At 39.5% G+C, this 16,707-nt stretch overlaps 1 protein-coding gene across 1 annotated transcript in view; it reads left to right on the top strand.

The window, feature by feature from the left end:
- Positions 1 to 6,922, top strand: part of LOC106098407 (poly [ADP-ribose] polymerase 14) — a 208,140-nt gene extending 201,218 nt beyond the window's left edge. The window contains exons 6-14 of the mRNA XM_025905502.1: positions 67 to 121; positions 285 to 431; positions 2,273 to 2,335; positions 2,420 to 2,596; positions 2,687 to 2,863; positions 2,980 to 3,597; positions 3,938 to 4,074; positions 5,032 to 5,212; positions 6,327 to 6,922. Of these exons, the coding sequence (XP_025761287.1) occupies positions 67 to 121; positions 285 to 431; positions 2,273 to 2,335; positions 2,420 to 2,596; positions 2,687 to 2,863; positions 2,980 to 3,597; positions 3,938 to 4,074; positions 5,032 to 5,212; positions 6,327 to 6,613 (1,842 nt within the window). The 3' untranslated portion in view covers positions 6,614 to 6,922. The remainder of the gene's footprint in view (positions 1 to 66; positions 122 to 284; positions 432 to 2,272; positions 2,336 to 2,419; positions 2,597 to 2,686; positions 2,864 to 2,979; positions 3,598 to 3,937; positions 4,075 to 5,031; positions 5,213 to 6,326) is intronic.
- The last annotated feature ends 9,785 nt before the right edge of the window (positions 6,923 to 16,707 follow it).

Here is a 16,707-nt window from a genome sequence, read left to right as displayed (position 1 = left end):
CAACAACAGGGCTGTCCTGACAATGCATTGATCATTTATGGTGTTATTCTGTGTTTTTATCTACAGTGCTACCACGATGTCTACAAACAGCTCAGCTTAAATATGAACCAGGGAGGCCAAGGTAAACTAGCACTACTCATACTGTCTTCATTATGTGATATTGATGCATATTAAGCAGCTGAAAAGGCATTCAGGGAGTGCCATATTTTACCATCTTCATTAGGACCCTCAGTCATCAGATTAAAAGTCAGACAAAATCTAATGTGTGGTGTTGTTATTCTCAGCAATCTTCAGGTCCCTCACCAGCGACCTAGATGACATCATCATAACAATCGGAACTGGAGTTAAACTACGTGTGGTGTTCGGTGACATCACTAATGAGACTACAGATGCTGTGGTGAACACAACAGACTTCCAAAATTTTAATCTTGGTAGGTGAAACTGACGATGCATATAAAGGCAGGAAGCCGTAGTGAGCAGGACCCTCATGATGTAACTTCACAAATATCTGCACATTTATAGGGATGTCCATTGTAATCTTTGAAGTTTTCATCTAGCATTATCAGCAAGCCACTTATATTACCTAAAAACCACACTATATACTTATGAAGAGCATAAAAGATAGTCATGGTTTAGCAAAATAAATAATTATGCCATTAATTTCTAATGCATTTGGAGCTGCAAAACTAGATAATTTGTTGTATTTTGGATCTCATATCTATCATGATTATAGTTTCACATAGTGAAATATAGTGCATATTACGCATAATATGCATATTAGTCTTAGTGGATGACAATCCAAAACTCTTAGGCACAGGTGATGGAAAGCAATCATGACTCAAATGATCAAACTGTAACAAAGATAAGTGAGTCAATAACAGTGTGAACAAAGGTGAACCAGTGAACTGGTATAATGCCTATGGTGTAGACTTGTAGTCAAGAACACCTAAACCAAGACCAAGACAATACCAAGACCAGAGGGTATCGAGACCAAGACAAGACCAAGACCAAGACAGACAAATTCAAGACCAACACAAAGTCGAGACAAGACCAAGACCGAGACAAAAAAGTCTTTAAACTGCAGCCAGATGCTACTTCGTTTACGGGTGTCAGGCATATTTATGTGTTTTTGCGATGCACTCGAACAGCCCTCCTCACCGCTGTCACTGTTGTCTACTGTCTCACTCACTTACTGAGAGGACAGACACACGCTCCACTTGACTGTCGCGTCTCTCACCCTCTCTGTTTTTCACATAATGATATTATCCTATATCCTTGCATGTGATTGGCCACAATATGGAGGGATTGGAGCATAGCTGAGCCACTGTGTGAAGGCTGAGCAGCGAAAGGAAATCAAGTGAGGAGCCGGCTCCCGCTCAATGGGAGTCGACTCTTCTGATTCACTACAAAGCACTCTCTAAGCACGGCTCTTAGAGGTGATGCTTTTGCGCATGACACATTTTTGAACGTCACGTTGTGTGTCATGGATGCTGTTGACTCTAAATCTCCCAACCACTATGTCGATCTGAGACAGCAAGACCGAGACAGCGAGACCAAGACAAGACTGAGGGATCCGAGACCAAGACAAGACCAAGACCAAAGTCCATGGAGACCAAGACAAGACCGAGACCACGTAAAAGACCGGTCTCGAGAAATCCAACTCTACTGTGGTGTCAACCCGGATTGAGAAATGTTTGATCTCCAGCCAAACAGGTTTGGCAGGGATTAACCTTTGACTTAGCTTTTAGTGCCATTCCCCATAAATGCATGTGAAATGCATGGGAAATAGGGTTGATTAGTCACTGTACGCAAGAAGCAAGACTAAGGAATCAAATGGGTAGATTGTCTGATTCGTATCCAACTGTTATACGAAAGGGAACTTAGGATGAAACTGTGGCATTACTATTATTGTTGCTATTTCCAAAGTTGATCCAAAGCTGTACTTGCTAATTAAGTATATTTATTAAATCTATCAGTATTTAACCAGTAGGTTGAATTTGTGACATTTGTGACTTTTCTTACATGGTAACAAATAGCATCTATTTGTTAATCAACTGCGCAACATGCCCAGTTGAAAGGTCAGCATGTTACTAACAAAATAGATGGTAATAGTGATGTAGAGGTCAGTAACCACCATCATCATAATCAGTCAGTCCTGGTGCTGATTAGCCATTTTAGCACGCTAAAATTTGCACAAGATTAGCATATAGCACAGCTTCACAAGATTGTAAGTTCTTTAATATATATTTTTCTTATATTTCATCGTCTACAGATGGGGTATGCAAAGACATCTTAACTGTTGCTGGACCACAGGTGGAAGCTAAACTGAAAGCAGGTGAGAAAAAGAGAAGCTGCTACTTACCTTAACATCTTACCTATCTGCCTCTCACTCATCCATCCTCTGTCACTTTCTGTGCAGCAAAAGTGAATCGAGGAGAAATTTTCGTGACCCAGTCTGGAAACTTCCCCTGTAAGGCTATTTTTCATGTATGTGGAGAAAAGGATCAAGCTCTCATTGAACAACTTGTGTGTGATATCATTTACTATTGTGAATCGTATAAATACACTTCAGTGGCAATTCCTGCCATCTGTGCTGGTAAGTATTTTGTTTGGCATTTCTAATTGTTCTGTTTGTTGTGAAACACACACACACACACACACCTAAATGCAAGTGGTGTTTTTGCAGGAGCTGGAGGGTTGGATCCTGCGATTGTAGCAGGAGCCATTCTTCAAGGGATCAAGGCTTCTGCACCATCTATGAACAGCCTCACCGACATCCGTCTCATCCTGATTAAGATCGATGTCTTCTTGGCTTTTAAAGAGAAAGTGATGCAGATGTATTCCTCAGCTGTCATCAACAGAGGTGACAGAAGTATTCACAAACTGCCATCTTATGTGCAACTGAATTTTAAAATGAATTTGAAAATACTAACTGATTTCAAATTTAATTTACTGAAAATCTTTACTGATTTGTTCCAGTACTTCCAGTACTTCCAGTTCAAGTACAGCAACAGCCTCCTCATTCTGTGAGTGCATACCTCAGCAGTCTCCAAATCAGCTCCACAAGTCAGCAGTCTGTCTTCACGTTCCTGGGTCTTTCCAAAAAGGACGTTGACGATGCCATGGGAAAGCTGAAGCATCAATATCAGACACAGTGCTCCAGTAACACTTTCTCAAAGGAGGAACTGGAACCCCTCAGCCAGGATGACATGATGGAGCTGAAGGAGCTGGTGGAGGCTGAGGGTTTATTCATGCAAACTGATCAGTCTGGCACCCTAACAGTGAGCGGGCTAAAAGACGGGGTCACCCGGGTGATGCAAACAATGAATCAGTGTCAGTACATGAGCCTTGCTAATGAGGTGAGAGTCAGGGAGGAGGAGGATTTGTACCTCCGAGTTGTTTGGTGCATCCTGGCACATAACGGTAACTGGGAAAGACTTCCCAGAACAGCCAATCACCAACTGGAAAACAACGAATTAACAGAAGGAATAAAAGATGCCCAGGGACTCATATGGGAGGTTAATCTACTGACAATGGTGGCCACACGATCACTGAACAGACAGATGACGAAGCTGAAACGACTTGAGAATCTCCCAGGTGAGAAGAAAGAAACTAAAAAAAACTACTTGTAGTAAAGATGGTTGAAAAAATAATTGTGAAACATGAAAGCAACCATCAAAAGTTCACATTTAAACAAAAAATATAAAAATACTAGATCAGCTGATAAGATTGGATCATTGTAATTAAAAGAAGTGTTACATTATTGTCAGACGGGCTCCATTGCAAGTTTTTGTTTTATTCACTCATGATACCATTAACATCTTTTTTCTTTTTACGTGCTTCATTAAAGATTTGCAGTAAATAGCAAAATAAAACTGAACATAGGCTCTAGGTGTCTTCTCATGTTGTATATGCTATATATGCTTGTCTCTTTCAGACTTTACTCACCCTTTATACTGGGACAGGATGGCTGCCAATGAGAGTGTGAAGGCTGTTACACTGGAGTCTTCCTCTGCAGAGTACCGGAGAGTGAAGGAGGCCTTCAAACGAACTGTTGCCAAAACTGTGATGAAGGTGGGTGGCTGTCCTTTGTGTGAGGGAACATTTTAGTTTCTATTTATATTACCTGTCTAATAATATGCATGCTGCTTTGTCACTACTTTATTCTTCTTTAGTCAATACAACAGTTTATTTATTTTGATTCACTAAATATAACAGTTGTTTATTCAATTCTTTGGATTTTTTTGTTTTGTTTTTTGACTATTAGCAAAAAACAAAATCCTGCAATGGTAATGTCATCGAAAACATGATTTTGCTTATGCGTCCACATATTGTTATGGTTGTTTTTGCTATTGTGGCTTAACACTAAATAATCATAATCAGTAACAACATGTTAAAAGGGGGTTTGTCAAGGTCTGGCAGTGTGGCAAGCAGAGGTTGGACCCAAATGCAGGACTCCAGAGACTAAACTTGAACTTATACAGCTTTATTGCTGAGAACTACAAACTGAAAGTACAAAACAAAACTCCTGGCGTGGCAACTAAGCAGCGTGGTAACATGAAGTAAACTACACATGGGGGGTACATGGCAGTAGGACATGAAGACTGACAACATGACGGGGAACAGAGACAAACTGTGGAACAGACTTAGTGAGGAACTCAAACACCAAGTCTGTTCCACAGCTTCACTCCCACATTCAGTGATACGAAAACTTCTTTTATCAGTAATATAATACATTTATATAGAAAAGGGAAGAATAAAATAATATTAAAATTTAATTCCCAATCAGTCAAAGTCACATTTTACAAATAAAATAATTTCCTCTTTTAAAAGATGATTTATTTAATTAAATTGTGTTTATTTATTTCAGCATTCATTTGGGATTTTAGGAGGATTTTACTTTCAGTCCACCATTGAAACTCTGTCATCACTATGATGACATAGTTTGAACTACCCCTCAGATGTAATTAATATCCTGGATTATCTTGTTAGGCAGCTCCTTGATCCTTTGTCCTTCTTCTCTCTTGTCAGATTGAGCGCTTGCAGAACGTTCACCTGCGGCGCACCTATGAAGCACAGAAGAAGCACATTTCTGATAAGAACGCACGGGAGGGAGGAGCAGGGGAGAAGCTTCTGTACCACGGGACGACCTGGGAAAACTGCCACTCCATAGTGAAAACTGGATTCAACAGGAGCTTTACTGGGCAAAATGGTGATAATCTTATTATAGAGTCCACATTTACTGAACTAAAACTTTGTGTTAGAAATGGTTCTTTATTTCTTATATTCTTTATATTCCTTAATGGAAAGATTGGTGTTCTTTATGGTTTTAGAGTTTTAAAGCTTGTTATAAAGCAGCTCTTCTCTGGGTGATTATGCCTCCACCTGCTTTGGTAGATATCTAGAACTCTGTGAAAATAGAATATTGCTTGACTTCTAAGCATAGAGACTACATCCCTGGGTCTTCTGAAATCGCCAGCCTGTGAGTTAACAGCCAAACGCACTAAACAATTGCACCACAGGGACATATGGGTGTGTTTATAAAAAGAAAAGTTTTGGCAAGCTATTGGCCTGGGAAAAAAAAAAAACTGAAAAAGTATGGTTTATTTGGAAGGGTTGCATTTTTTATTTTGCAGCCACAAGACCTGGGCACCTTAGAGTCATTGAGTCAACAATGAACGTCTCTGTTCTAGAGAGTCAGATGCTCAAAATTATACAATGCTGGGTCAATAGGACAATAAAAAATGGCTAAAAAAAGACAAGAAAGTGCTACAATGGCCCAAAGTCAAATGTTGTGGTGGGACCTGAAGAGCAGCCGTCCCCAACCTTTTTTGCACCATGGACCAGTTTATGTCCAACAGTATTTTCACAGACCGGCCTTTAAGGTGTTGCAGATAAATACAACAAAATAAAACCAGTACAGGTACCCAAAAAAAAAAAAAATTATTCATAACACACGGGAAAAGACCCAGGGACACCGAGTTAACAATAAAAACGATGAAAAAATAACGATAAAAACGATAAAAACTGTTTGTTTGTTTGTTAGTATTTGTGGCTTTGGCAACACTTAAAACCCCAGGTGATTGTGGAGGCCTAGTAGAGTAACGGTACTTGATTTCTTAAAGACATGTTTTATGTTCCTGTTTGCACTAATAAAACATGCTGCAATCCACTGCATAGTTAAAATCTTGAACACCTGGTGAGAGATATGAAAGAAACAGTACTTGTAACAAAGGCGGGGTTAGTGAACTAGTAACTAGTTCTGTGTCACTACACTGTAAATACAATCATCTGTTGTTAATTTCCTTTTCTCTTTTCACCCCCAGCAACTGTATACGGTATCGGGACCTACTTTGCTGTAGATGCCAGCTACTCAGCTCAACCCACCTACTCCAAGCCAGCTGCTGATGGTTCTCAGTTAATGTTCGTCGCACGAGTCCTCACAGGCGTCTACACTCAGGGCCAAGCTACCATGAAGGTGCCTCCACCTCGAAACCCCCAGCAGCCTCACGACCGTTACGACAGTGTGGTAGACACAATAAATAACCCCAGCATGTATGTTGTGTTTCATGACAACCAAGCGTACCCTGACTACCTCATCACATTCAAGTGAGAGTAAAGGAAAAGTTTTTTCCACTGTTTATAAATGAAAGTGTCTGAAAAATCAATTAGGAATAACATAAAAGTTGCATATGGAATTGTCACTGTCACCGACCTAGCTGAACAGTAGCTGCTTCTAATGAAATTAAAAGTTACATATATGTACATAAACACTGGAAACATATTACACAATTATGCAGGTTTTAATCTTTTATTTGGTTGATCTTCTTACATCTTCACCTTGCCAAGTGTAAAGTGCTTTGAATACATCTAATTAATCTGAGAACATGTCACAATACCTAATAAAGATTTACTGACTGACGTTGATCCATTCTTGAAAAATGAAAAATTAGAGGAGGTGGGTGATCAACATTCAAAAGGAAACCCTGAAAAGTTGATTCTGTTCATCTGGACGTAGCGTTTTCAGTGGAAGAAACGTTTCGTCTCTCATCCAAGTGACTTCTTCAGTCTCAGCTGACTGCAGCTTTCCCCAACCTTATAAATCCCCGTCTTGGTCATCACACACTCCTCCCTCTCCGTCTCATCATCCAGGAACACAGCAGCCTCTGAGGGAAGACAACATGTCAGGTGACCGAGTGGGAAAAAAGCCAAACTGTGATGTTACAGTGCAGACTTTAAGAGACACACACATAAAAAATAAAACAACACAACAGATGATATGATAATCTTTAAATTATCATATAATCTATTTAAATGTCAAATATCCTGATAAAAAAAATTTTTTGTTATTGTTATAATTGCAGGGTAAAAATTTCACATATGGGACATTTCAATTTATAATGTGATGCACATCTTTAAGTCTGTAGTTAAGAAGACACAGCATCGCAGCTTTACTTTAATTCAACATAGAGTAGCTTTGAAGGTGCTTATCGTAAAGCCCTTGGTCTAAAAATACCTAAAAATCTTCTGAACTTAACTAAGATTATTAACAGATTGCAATAATGAGGTAGAACCAGAAACACAATGAATTTTTTATGTAATACCACTTTGCACCGCTAGATGGTGCAGCGAATCAGTGAAAGCTTCATTTAAGAACACATTCTTACATTTTTATTTGTCACAGTGGCCTGGAAGAAATTTAAAGCCTCACAAGGAGACAACCAGATCAGGCTGGTTAAAAAGAAATATTAACATTTAAAGAGAAACACAGATTTGAAAATTTTGACACACAAATGCCGAAAATTCCAGGTAACAAAATCCAAAGAAGTGGATCTGATCTGGATCTGAATCAATTTTCTGAGATTGCAATAAATCCACGTAGTAAAATTCTGTCCCCTGGTAGTGAAGTTCTTAGTTACATACTTTAAACGGTAATTACACAAAGTACCTTTATGCCCTGAGCTTTCTACTTTAAATACAGGAAGAAGGTGCTGTGAGAGAAAACTAAGAATTTATCTTTATTTCACAGCGAGCTGCTACTCTGTAGAGATCTTTGTACATCTACAACACCTCCATGGATTGAGAATACAAAGTCTACACGGCTACAGGAGTTTCTTTTTTTAGTTCAAACTTGTAACATACACCTGTTAGTTGGGGTTGGATCACGTCCAGCATAAACAAACCGCTGTGGAGTTTTGGAACTGTACCGAGACCACCTGCCAGAGCCTGGCCATGCCAATCAGAGTAAGACCACATAGGGATTGTTTTGGTCCACATCTGAGTACAATTACTGTTCACACCTGCACAAACCAACCATACCAAGGAGGAAAACTAACCCAAGTTGGATTTAAACAGAAAACATACTGCAGGTGTAAAAACAAAGACCCCAATTCACAATTGGAGCAGTACAACCATGCAAGCAGAGGAAGGTAGAAGTTTCGCATTATGACTGAACATTAATTTCACAGTACAGTACTACCTCTGCTGCAAAAGGGTACTCGAGTATGTTGTATCCTGTGTAAATCTGGCCTTGGGGCTGGGTAAAAAATGATTAATATTTATATTGGTTCTGTTCAGGTTTATTGTATGTCTTCACTGTTGATCTTGTAGTTTGTTTGTTTTTTAAATTATTGTCACACTGGATGTGTCTGTGATTATGACATGTGAATGGAGGTTACAGGGACTTACAGGAAAGCAAAACAGAAAAAAAATCACCTCAGAGATTATTGTTTTCTTAGTAATGTGGTCTATGGAGACATAAGACAGAGGACTTATATGAAACATTCAATATTGTAGGTAAAATGCTATTATTGTTCTTTATAATCAGAGCAAAGGGAGAGAAAACATCAAAATAAGAAGATGACCTTCTGAGGGATTTGATTATGGAATAGGTGGAAAAGAAGATAAGGAATCCCAGTGTGCTATAATTGTGTTATATGTAAAAACTGGGTGATAAGAGGCCAACAAACTAAATCTACGTCTATGCTTATGTGGGACAATGTAAGACATGAAACTAATGCTGAGAGATCAGTCAAAATAGTAGAAAAGTTTTTTCACAAAGTATATGTCAGACGTTAGCCATTTACTGTGTGAAGGATAAATATATTTTATTTATATGCCATTTCTCTAATTACCTCAATGAATAAGTACTATAAACATAAAAGGAAGCTATTTTAGCTCATTTACTACTCATCTACTTAAAATGATTCTTATCTTTTAACTATTATTCAGGTGGTGTTCTGGACAATAATCATTCTGGGGTTTCAGCAGGAATCCATCCACTGAATTCCTGACTGGCGAAAATCTTGTCTTAAGCTTCATGTTTCTTGCAAACTTCACTGACTATACTTTGTCACTTCATAATCTACACCATGCAATAATGAAAAATACAGCAGTAGTTCCCCAGGTTTTACTATGGCTACACTTGTGTTTCTTTCTGGTAGTTCACCCACTGGATAAAAGCTAAATTTGAGTTTTTGTGCTGATGTTAATCCCAGTTGGGGTTCGGAGCCCTGCAGTTATTAACTTTCGGGCACTACCAGCATCTGTACTTGACAGCCCCACCACCAGCCAACCATCAGTCAGGTAGCCAAAAGTGTAACAGTGACCTTTACATTTTGTAATGCATGTTGATATATTTAAAATAACTTAGACACTTGCATGATAATAGCACAGTGACACTGACAAAAAGTCTTTGAGTTTTTGATAGATATACAGTAATGTACATTTATTCTTGCACATTACATTACTGAAATCGAGTACTTTTTTCCACCCGATTTTTACTACTAATGTCTTGAAGGAGAAGCAGTTCAAACTGGAAGAAGAGTTTTATTGAGTAATGTGCACTCATTGGCCAGAGGCTCCAATCATGAGGGGGGGAAAAGAACACAACGTTCTTGAAAAGTAGTGACGAGGAGGAGCAGCTAGGAGCTACTAAATATCAGGAAACTGATTACAATACAATACAATGCAATGCAACTTTATTTGTATAGCACATTTAAAACCAGCAGTACACCAAAGTGCTTTACAGTGATACAATAATTTAGAGCATATGGAGGACCACAAGAGCCACGCGCATCGAAATAAAGATTTCTGTGCTTAAATAATGAATTGTAGAATAAATTCTGCATTTGTAAATCCATTTTTGAATTCCAATTTAATAAACTGCATTTCAAAATCCTTTTTCCAATTGCACCTTAATAAACTGCATTTCAAAATCCATTTCCCTTTCCTGTTCGCTCAGGGATTAATTTCTGGATTAGCTGCTGGATTAACAACTTCATTTTAAAATCGTGCAGCTATTCAAATTAGCCACACCGTGGGATGTAAGGAGCTCTCTGATTGGTTGGACAGACAATTCAATTCAATTCAATTTCAATTCAATTTTATTTATATAGTGCCAAATCACAACAAAAGTCGCCTCAAGGCGCTTTATATTGTACAGTAGATAGCACAATAATAAATACAGAGAAAAACCCAACAATCATATGACCCCCTATGAGCAAGCACTTTGGCGACAGTGGGAAGGAAAAACTCCCTTTTAACAGGAAGAAACCTCCGGCAGAACCAGGCTCAGGGAGGGGCGGCCATCTGCTGCGACCGGTTGGGGTGAAAGAAGAAAAACAGGATAAAGACATGCTGTGGAAGAGAGACAGAGATTAATAACAGATATGATTCGATGCAGAGAGGTCTATTAACACATAGTGAGTGAGAAAGGTGACTGGAAGGGAAAAACTCAATGCATCATGGGAATCCCTGGCAGCCTACGTCTATTGCAGCATAACTAAGGGAGGATTCAGGGTCACCTGGTCCAGCCCTAACTATATGCTTTAGCAAAAAGGAAAGTTTTAAGCCTAATCTTGAAAGTAGAGATAGTGTCTGTCTCCCGAATCCAAACTGGAAGCTGGTTCCATAGAAGAGGGGCCTGAAAACTGAAGGCTCTGCCTCCCATTCTACTTTTAAATACTCTAGGAACAACAAGTAAGCCTGCAGAGCGAGAGCGTAGTGCTCTAATGGGGTGATATGGTACTACAAGGTCATTAAGATAAGATGGGGCCTGATTATTTAAGACCTTGCATGTGAGGAGCAGGATTTTGAATTCAATTCTGGATTTAACAGGAAGCCAATGAAGGGAAGCCAAAACAGGAGAAATATGCTCTCTCTTTCTAGTCCCTGTCAGGACTCTTGCTGCAGCATTTTGGATCAGCTGAAGGCTTTTCAGTGAGTTTTTAGGACATCCTGATAATAAAGAATTACAGTAGTCCAGCCTGGAAGTAATAAATGCATGAACTAGTTTTTCAGCATCACTCTGAGACAGGATATTTCTAATTTTAGAGATGTTGCGCAAATGGAAGAAAGCAGTCTTACATATTTGTTTAATATGTGCATTGAAGGACATGTCCTGGTCAAAAATGACTCCAAGGTTCCTCACAGCATTACTGGAGGCCAAGGTAATGCCATCCAGAGTAAGAATCTGCTTAGATACCATATTTCTAAGATTTTCAGGGCCGAGTACAATAACCTCAGTTTTATCTGAATTAAGAAGCAGAAAGTTAGCGGCCATCCAGGTCTTTATGTCTTTAAGACATTCCTGCAGTTTAACTAATTGGTGTGTGTTACCTGGCTTCATGGATAGATAGAGCTGCGTGTCATCTGCATAGCAGTGAAAATTTATGCTATGTCTTCTAATGATGCTGCCTAAGGGAAGCATGTACAATGTAAATAGAATTGGTCCTAGCACTGAACCCTGTGGAACACCATAATTGACCTTAGTGTGTGAAGAGGACTCTCCATTTACATGTACAAATTGGAGTCTATTAGATAGATATGATACAAACCACTGCAGTGCAGTACCTGTAATACCTACAGCATGTTCTAATCGCTCTAATAGGATATTATGGTCAACAGTATCGAACGCAGCACTGAGGTCTAGCAGGACAAGCACAGAGATGAGTCCACTGTCAGAGGCCATAAGAAGATCATTTGTAACCTTCACTAAAGCTGTTTCTGTGCTGTGATGAGCTCTGAAACCTGACTGAAACTCTTCAAATAAGCCATTCCTCTGCAGATGATCTGTTAGCTGTTTGACAACTACTCTTTCAAGGATTTTTGATATAAAAGGAAGGTTGGAGATTGGCCTGTAATTAGCTAAGACAGCTGGGTCTAGAGATGGCTTTTTAAGTAAAGGTTTAACTACAGCCACCTTGAAGGCCTGTGGTACATAGCCGATTATTAGAGATAGGTTGATCATATTTAAGATCGAAGAATTAATTAATGGCAGGACTTCTTTGAGCAGTTTTGTAGGAATGGGGTCTAAAAGACACGTTGATGGTTTGGAGGAATTAATTATTGAAGTTAACTCAGAAAGATCAATTGGAGAAAAAGAGTCTAACTTAACATCGATGGTACTAAAAGTAGCTGTAGATAATATTACATCTGTGGGATGATTATTGGTAATTTTTTCTCTAATGATAAAAATTTTATTTGTGAAGAAGTTCAAGAAGTCATTACTAGTTAACGTTAAAGGGATTGTTGGCTCAGTAGAGCTCTGACTGTTTGTCAGCCTGGCTACAGTGCTGAAGAGAAACCTGGGGTTGTTCTTATTTTCTTCAATCAGTGACGAATAGTAAGATGTTCTGGCTTTGCGGAGGGCTTTCTTATAAAGTAGCAAACTATTTCTCCAGGCTAAATGATGATCCTCTAAATTTGTGACACGCCATTTCCTCTCCAGCTTACGGGTTATCTGCTTTAGGCTACGTGTTTGAGAATTATACCACGGAGTCAGGTACTTCGGATTTGAGGCCTTAGATTTCACAGGAGCTACAGTATCCAGAGTCGTACGTAGTGAGGAGGTAAAATTATTAACAAGATAATCGACCTCTGTTGGAGTAGCGTTCAGATAGCTGCTCTGCTCTATGTTGGTACAGGGCATTGAAGATGATAACAGTGGGTGGATTATATTCTTAAACTTAGTTACAGCACTTTCAGAAAGACATCTACTTTGATAAAGTCTACTCTCCGCTGCTGTGTAATCAATTATTGTAAATGTAAATGTTATCAGGAAATGATCAGACAGCAGAGGGTTTTCAGGAAACACTGTTAAATGTTCAGTTTCTATGCCATATGTTAAAACAAGATCTAGAGTGTGATTAAAGTGGTGGGTGGGTTCTTTTACATTTTGAGAGACACAGGCTGTCTGCCAGCCTGGATTTTTCTAGCTCATAGCGTCGCCCTGCTACGAAGCGTGTGTGCTTGTACAAAGGCCGTTCAGCCTCGGGATTTAGGCTCGGCTCGACACAGATATGTGAAGAATGAAGGGGCCCTGCAGCGAAACGGAGAGCCAACCTCTGACTGAGTGCCTGTTTACGCAGTCTGACCACCTGTTGAAGGTAACGTGCTAACGTGGCTAACGCTAGCTTCACCGCACATAGCCCCATTATTTTAAGGTCATTTTAGCTTATAAAAGTTTTACGTCGCAGCTGTACGAGCTAGCTACGTGTTTTGTAAGCTGCTGTGCTCTTCACAAATAAAGCTGGAAGCAGCTCAGACTGTTAGAACCAGCACTGAGCCCTGTTACATTTATACAGTGTTAGAGCAATGGCTGCAACCTACAGCCTTTAAACTAGCGATTAAAATGCTGACAGTAAACTCGTCAGTCCAGATGTTATCACATTACTTTATGATACTTACAGTTAAAACAACTGAGACAGGCTGATTAAAATAACAGCTGTCAGTTCTCTCATTCAATATATCAAGACTGGAGATCACACTACTGATTTCAGTTCATTTAATATGTGAGTGCACAGATTCATTCTCAACTGGACATAAATGATGATCAAAGGTTGTATATATGATGAATTCATCAAAGTCTGTTAATTGGCTCTTCCACAGTGTGTCTTTTTCCCCCTCTCTTCCTCCCTTAACCCTTCAACCCCTCCCTGAGCCTGGTTCTGCTAAAAGGTTTCATCCTGTTATAAAGGGAGTTTTTCCTTCCCACTCTCAGTCAGCACTGTCAGTGTTTGCTCATGGGGGGCTGCCTGATGTTTGGGTGTTTCTCTGTATATCTGTATTATTATTGTCTTTACCGTACAATGTAAAGTATCGACTTTTGTGATTTGCTGTTATATATAAATTGAATTAAATTAAATTAAATTAAACTGAATTGAATTGAAAATGAATTGAACAGTGAGTGCAGACAGCAGCTTGCTTTGCAACACGGCTGCTGTTTTGTGTTGAACAACATTTTGGCTCTCCTGATAAAAAGAATCTTCTTTTTCTTATTATTATCTTCTTATATAACTTACTATTAACTGAGCAGCCAATCAAATGGTCACTCTGTGGAAAAACTGGATAAGTAATTAGTTGCTCACCTACACAACATTAAACAGCACATAAATCTATCTTCAAACATCTCTGTGCTTAAATTCCTGAACTTAAATTTAAGCAAAACTGGCTGCTCATGACAGCACAAATTTGACTTGTGTTACTGCTTCTGCCACAGCGCAGTCTGAGTCCTTACTCAGCAGAGTGAGATGAAAATAAAAGAGATGGCGGATTTTCCCACCCCTTGTAGGTGGGACTGCTGAAGCACCTTTGAATGGGAAGGACATATTTAAAGAGGCACAGATTATTGCTGATGTTGAGACATATAATTTATGTGTGGTCACTTCTGGTCTTTCGGTCAACTTACACCAAAAATATCAGCGTTTCAGCAATGTTATTCTAAGCATATGTTGAAAAACCATTTAATTATTTCTTATTACATAATAAACTAAGCTTACTTGAATTGGAATCAAAGTTTGTAGATTACCACTTGAAACTACATATGAGAATGTGTAAGAACACTGTGGAAGATCAAGGGAAAATCTGTAAGTGTAATGTGAAAATTACAGTTTTTCCCAATTGCTTACACACATTTCCTGAAAGCATGCCTCTTATTGTCAGAACTCTACACACAAATAAAAAAAACACACACACACACAACGGGCAAATCCCTTCAATTCTCCTGCAAAATGAAACTCTACATTCAAAACAATATAATTTCTTGTCAAAAATGCATCTTTTTTTTCAAATGACTGTCATGGTCTGCCACGCAGACCGCGGGGATGAGGGAAGTAGGACCCAAAACGCGGGACTCTGCGATGCCACGGTGCACTTTATTTACAGTGAATAGACAGGTAAATCCAACAATTAACTCAGAGATGCAATTTGCCAATGGTGCTCGTCCCTTGCTCCCAGTGCGTCCCGTGCAGTAGCTCCCCTAGTGTGTGTGCTCCCCAACTCGCTTCTTCGCTCGACTTTCCTGGAGGAAGAAGGACAATCTACAATTAGCCACACATGCTAGCCAAATACCAAGCTCACACGTCTAGCACAGACTATACCAGTCAGGAGTAATAATCCCACGTTGACTGTCGCCGCGAGTCCAGGTTAAATACCTCTCTCCAGCCGGGAGGGATGATTACCAACAGCTGGTCAGGTAATCAGCTGCAGGAGGGCCGGTAACAGCGAAGAGGGACTCCCAATGACGACAGTCGCCAGGACACGCCTCTCCCACGGCGTGCACTTCTGTAAACAGCCCGAGGACCGGAGAGAGAGAGGGAGACGCAAACCCACACGCAAACACACACTACACATTCAACTGTGGACCGAACAATAGACGACACAGCCCCTAAATCATAATAATAATAACAACAACAGTCCATAACTGCTCACGGACCCCCGAGTCCTCCAGAGCCGGGTCCGTGACAATGACACACACAAACCATCACATGAATAGACATTTATCAGAACCAGTTGAACACTGATGTGCTAGATGTAAAACACTATAACCACTTCTTCTCCAGTCATCATAATGACTTAATGTAAACTTTTTTTGTTCAGTGTTACACTTACTAGAGACAGTACAAAGGCCTCCATGAGTGCATTGTAAAAGATTTCCGAATGTCTGTATACAAAACACAAAAATACATGGTACCAAATATATTTTACTGTATTTTCCAACAAAAACAATGTACACAGTGTTCATCCCAACCAACTCAAAGTTGCACATATTGTGCTCTACATGTACAAACAACAGAAGAATTTACTGAATACAGTTACAGTAAAAACAAAACAAAAAAAACAATGATGCTGAAGCCTCTCTTCTGTTTCGGTCTGGGCACAGCACCTCATCCACATCACAAGCAATGTTTTCCCTGGCCGATCAGCAGGGCAAATATTGCTTAGCATGGTGAATCCACCCATGAATACCATAAGCTGCTATATCTCCACATGCATCTTTCATAGCTTGGAGAAGGGGTATACGTGTGTGGATTTCGGTCATATACTTTCCCTCTCCAGGCATGAAAAAGATTCCTTAATGGGACTGAGTAATGGAGAATATGGAGGGAGATAAACAACTAAAGAGCGTGGGTGGACAGTGAACCAGTTACGGACTCTGAAACACAAATGATACATAATACAGACATGGAGTGGTCACTATTGTGAAGCATAATCAGAGTATGATTACTGTAATTTATACAGTGTTGAGAGTATGCATCAGCTGTGGGACTGTATGGGACTTATTTGCACAAATATCGCATCAATTTCAAAATACTCTTGTACACATTTAAGGCTATTCATCATCTCTCTCCTCCATATCTCTCTGATCTGGTTACAGTTTTTTCTGAATGCTTACAGTTTTTTCTGATGGCTTGAGCACATTCTTTT

Source organism: Oreochromis niloticus, linkage group LG3 (assembly GCF_001858045.2).
Source record: "Oreochromis niloticus isolate F11D_XX linkage group LG3, O_niloticus_UMD_NMBU, whole genome shotgun sequence".
Taxonomy (NCBI): Eukaryota; Metazoa; Chordata; class Actinopteri; order Cichliformes; family Cichlidae; genus Oreochromis; species Oreochromis niloticus.
The sequence above is the reverse complement of the archived record's forward strand: the minus strand, read 5'-3'. Positions and strand labels throughout refer to the sequence as shown.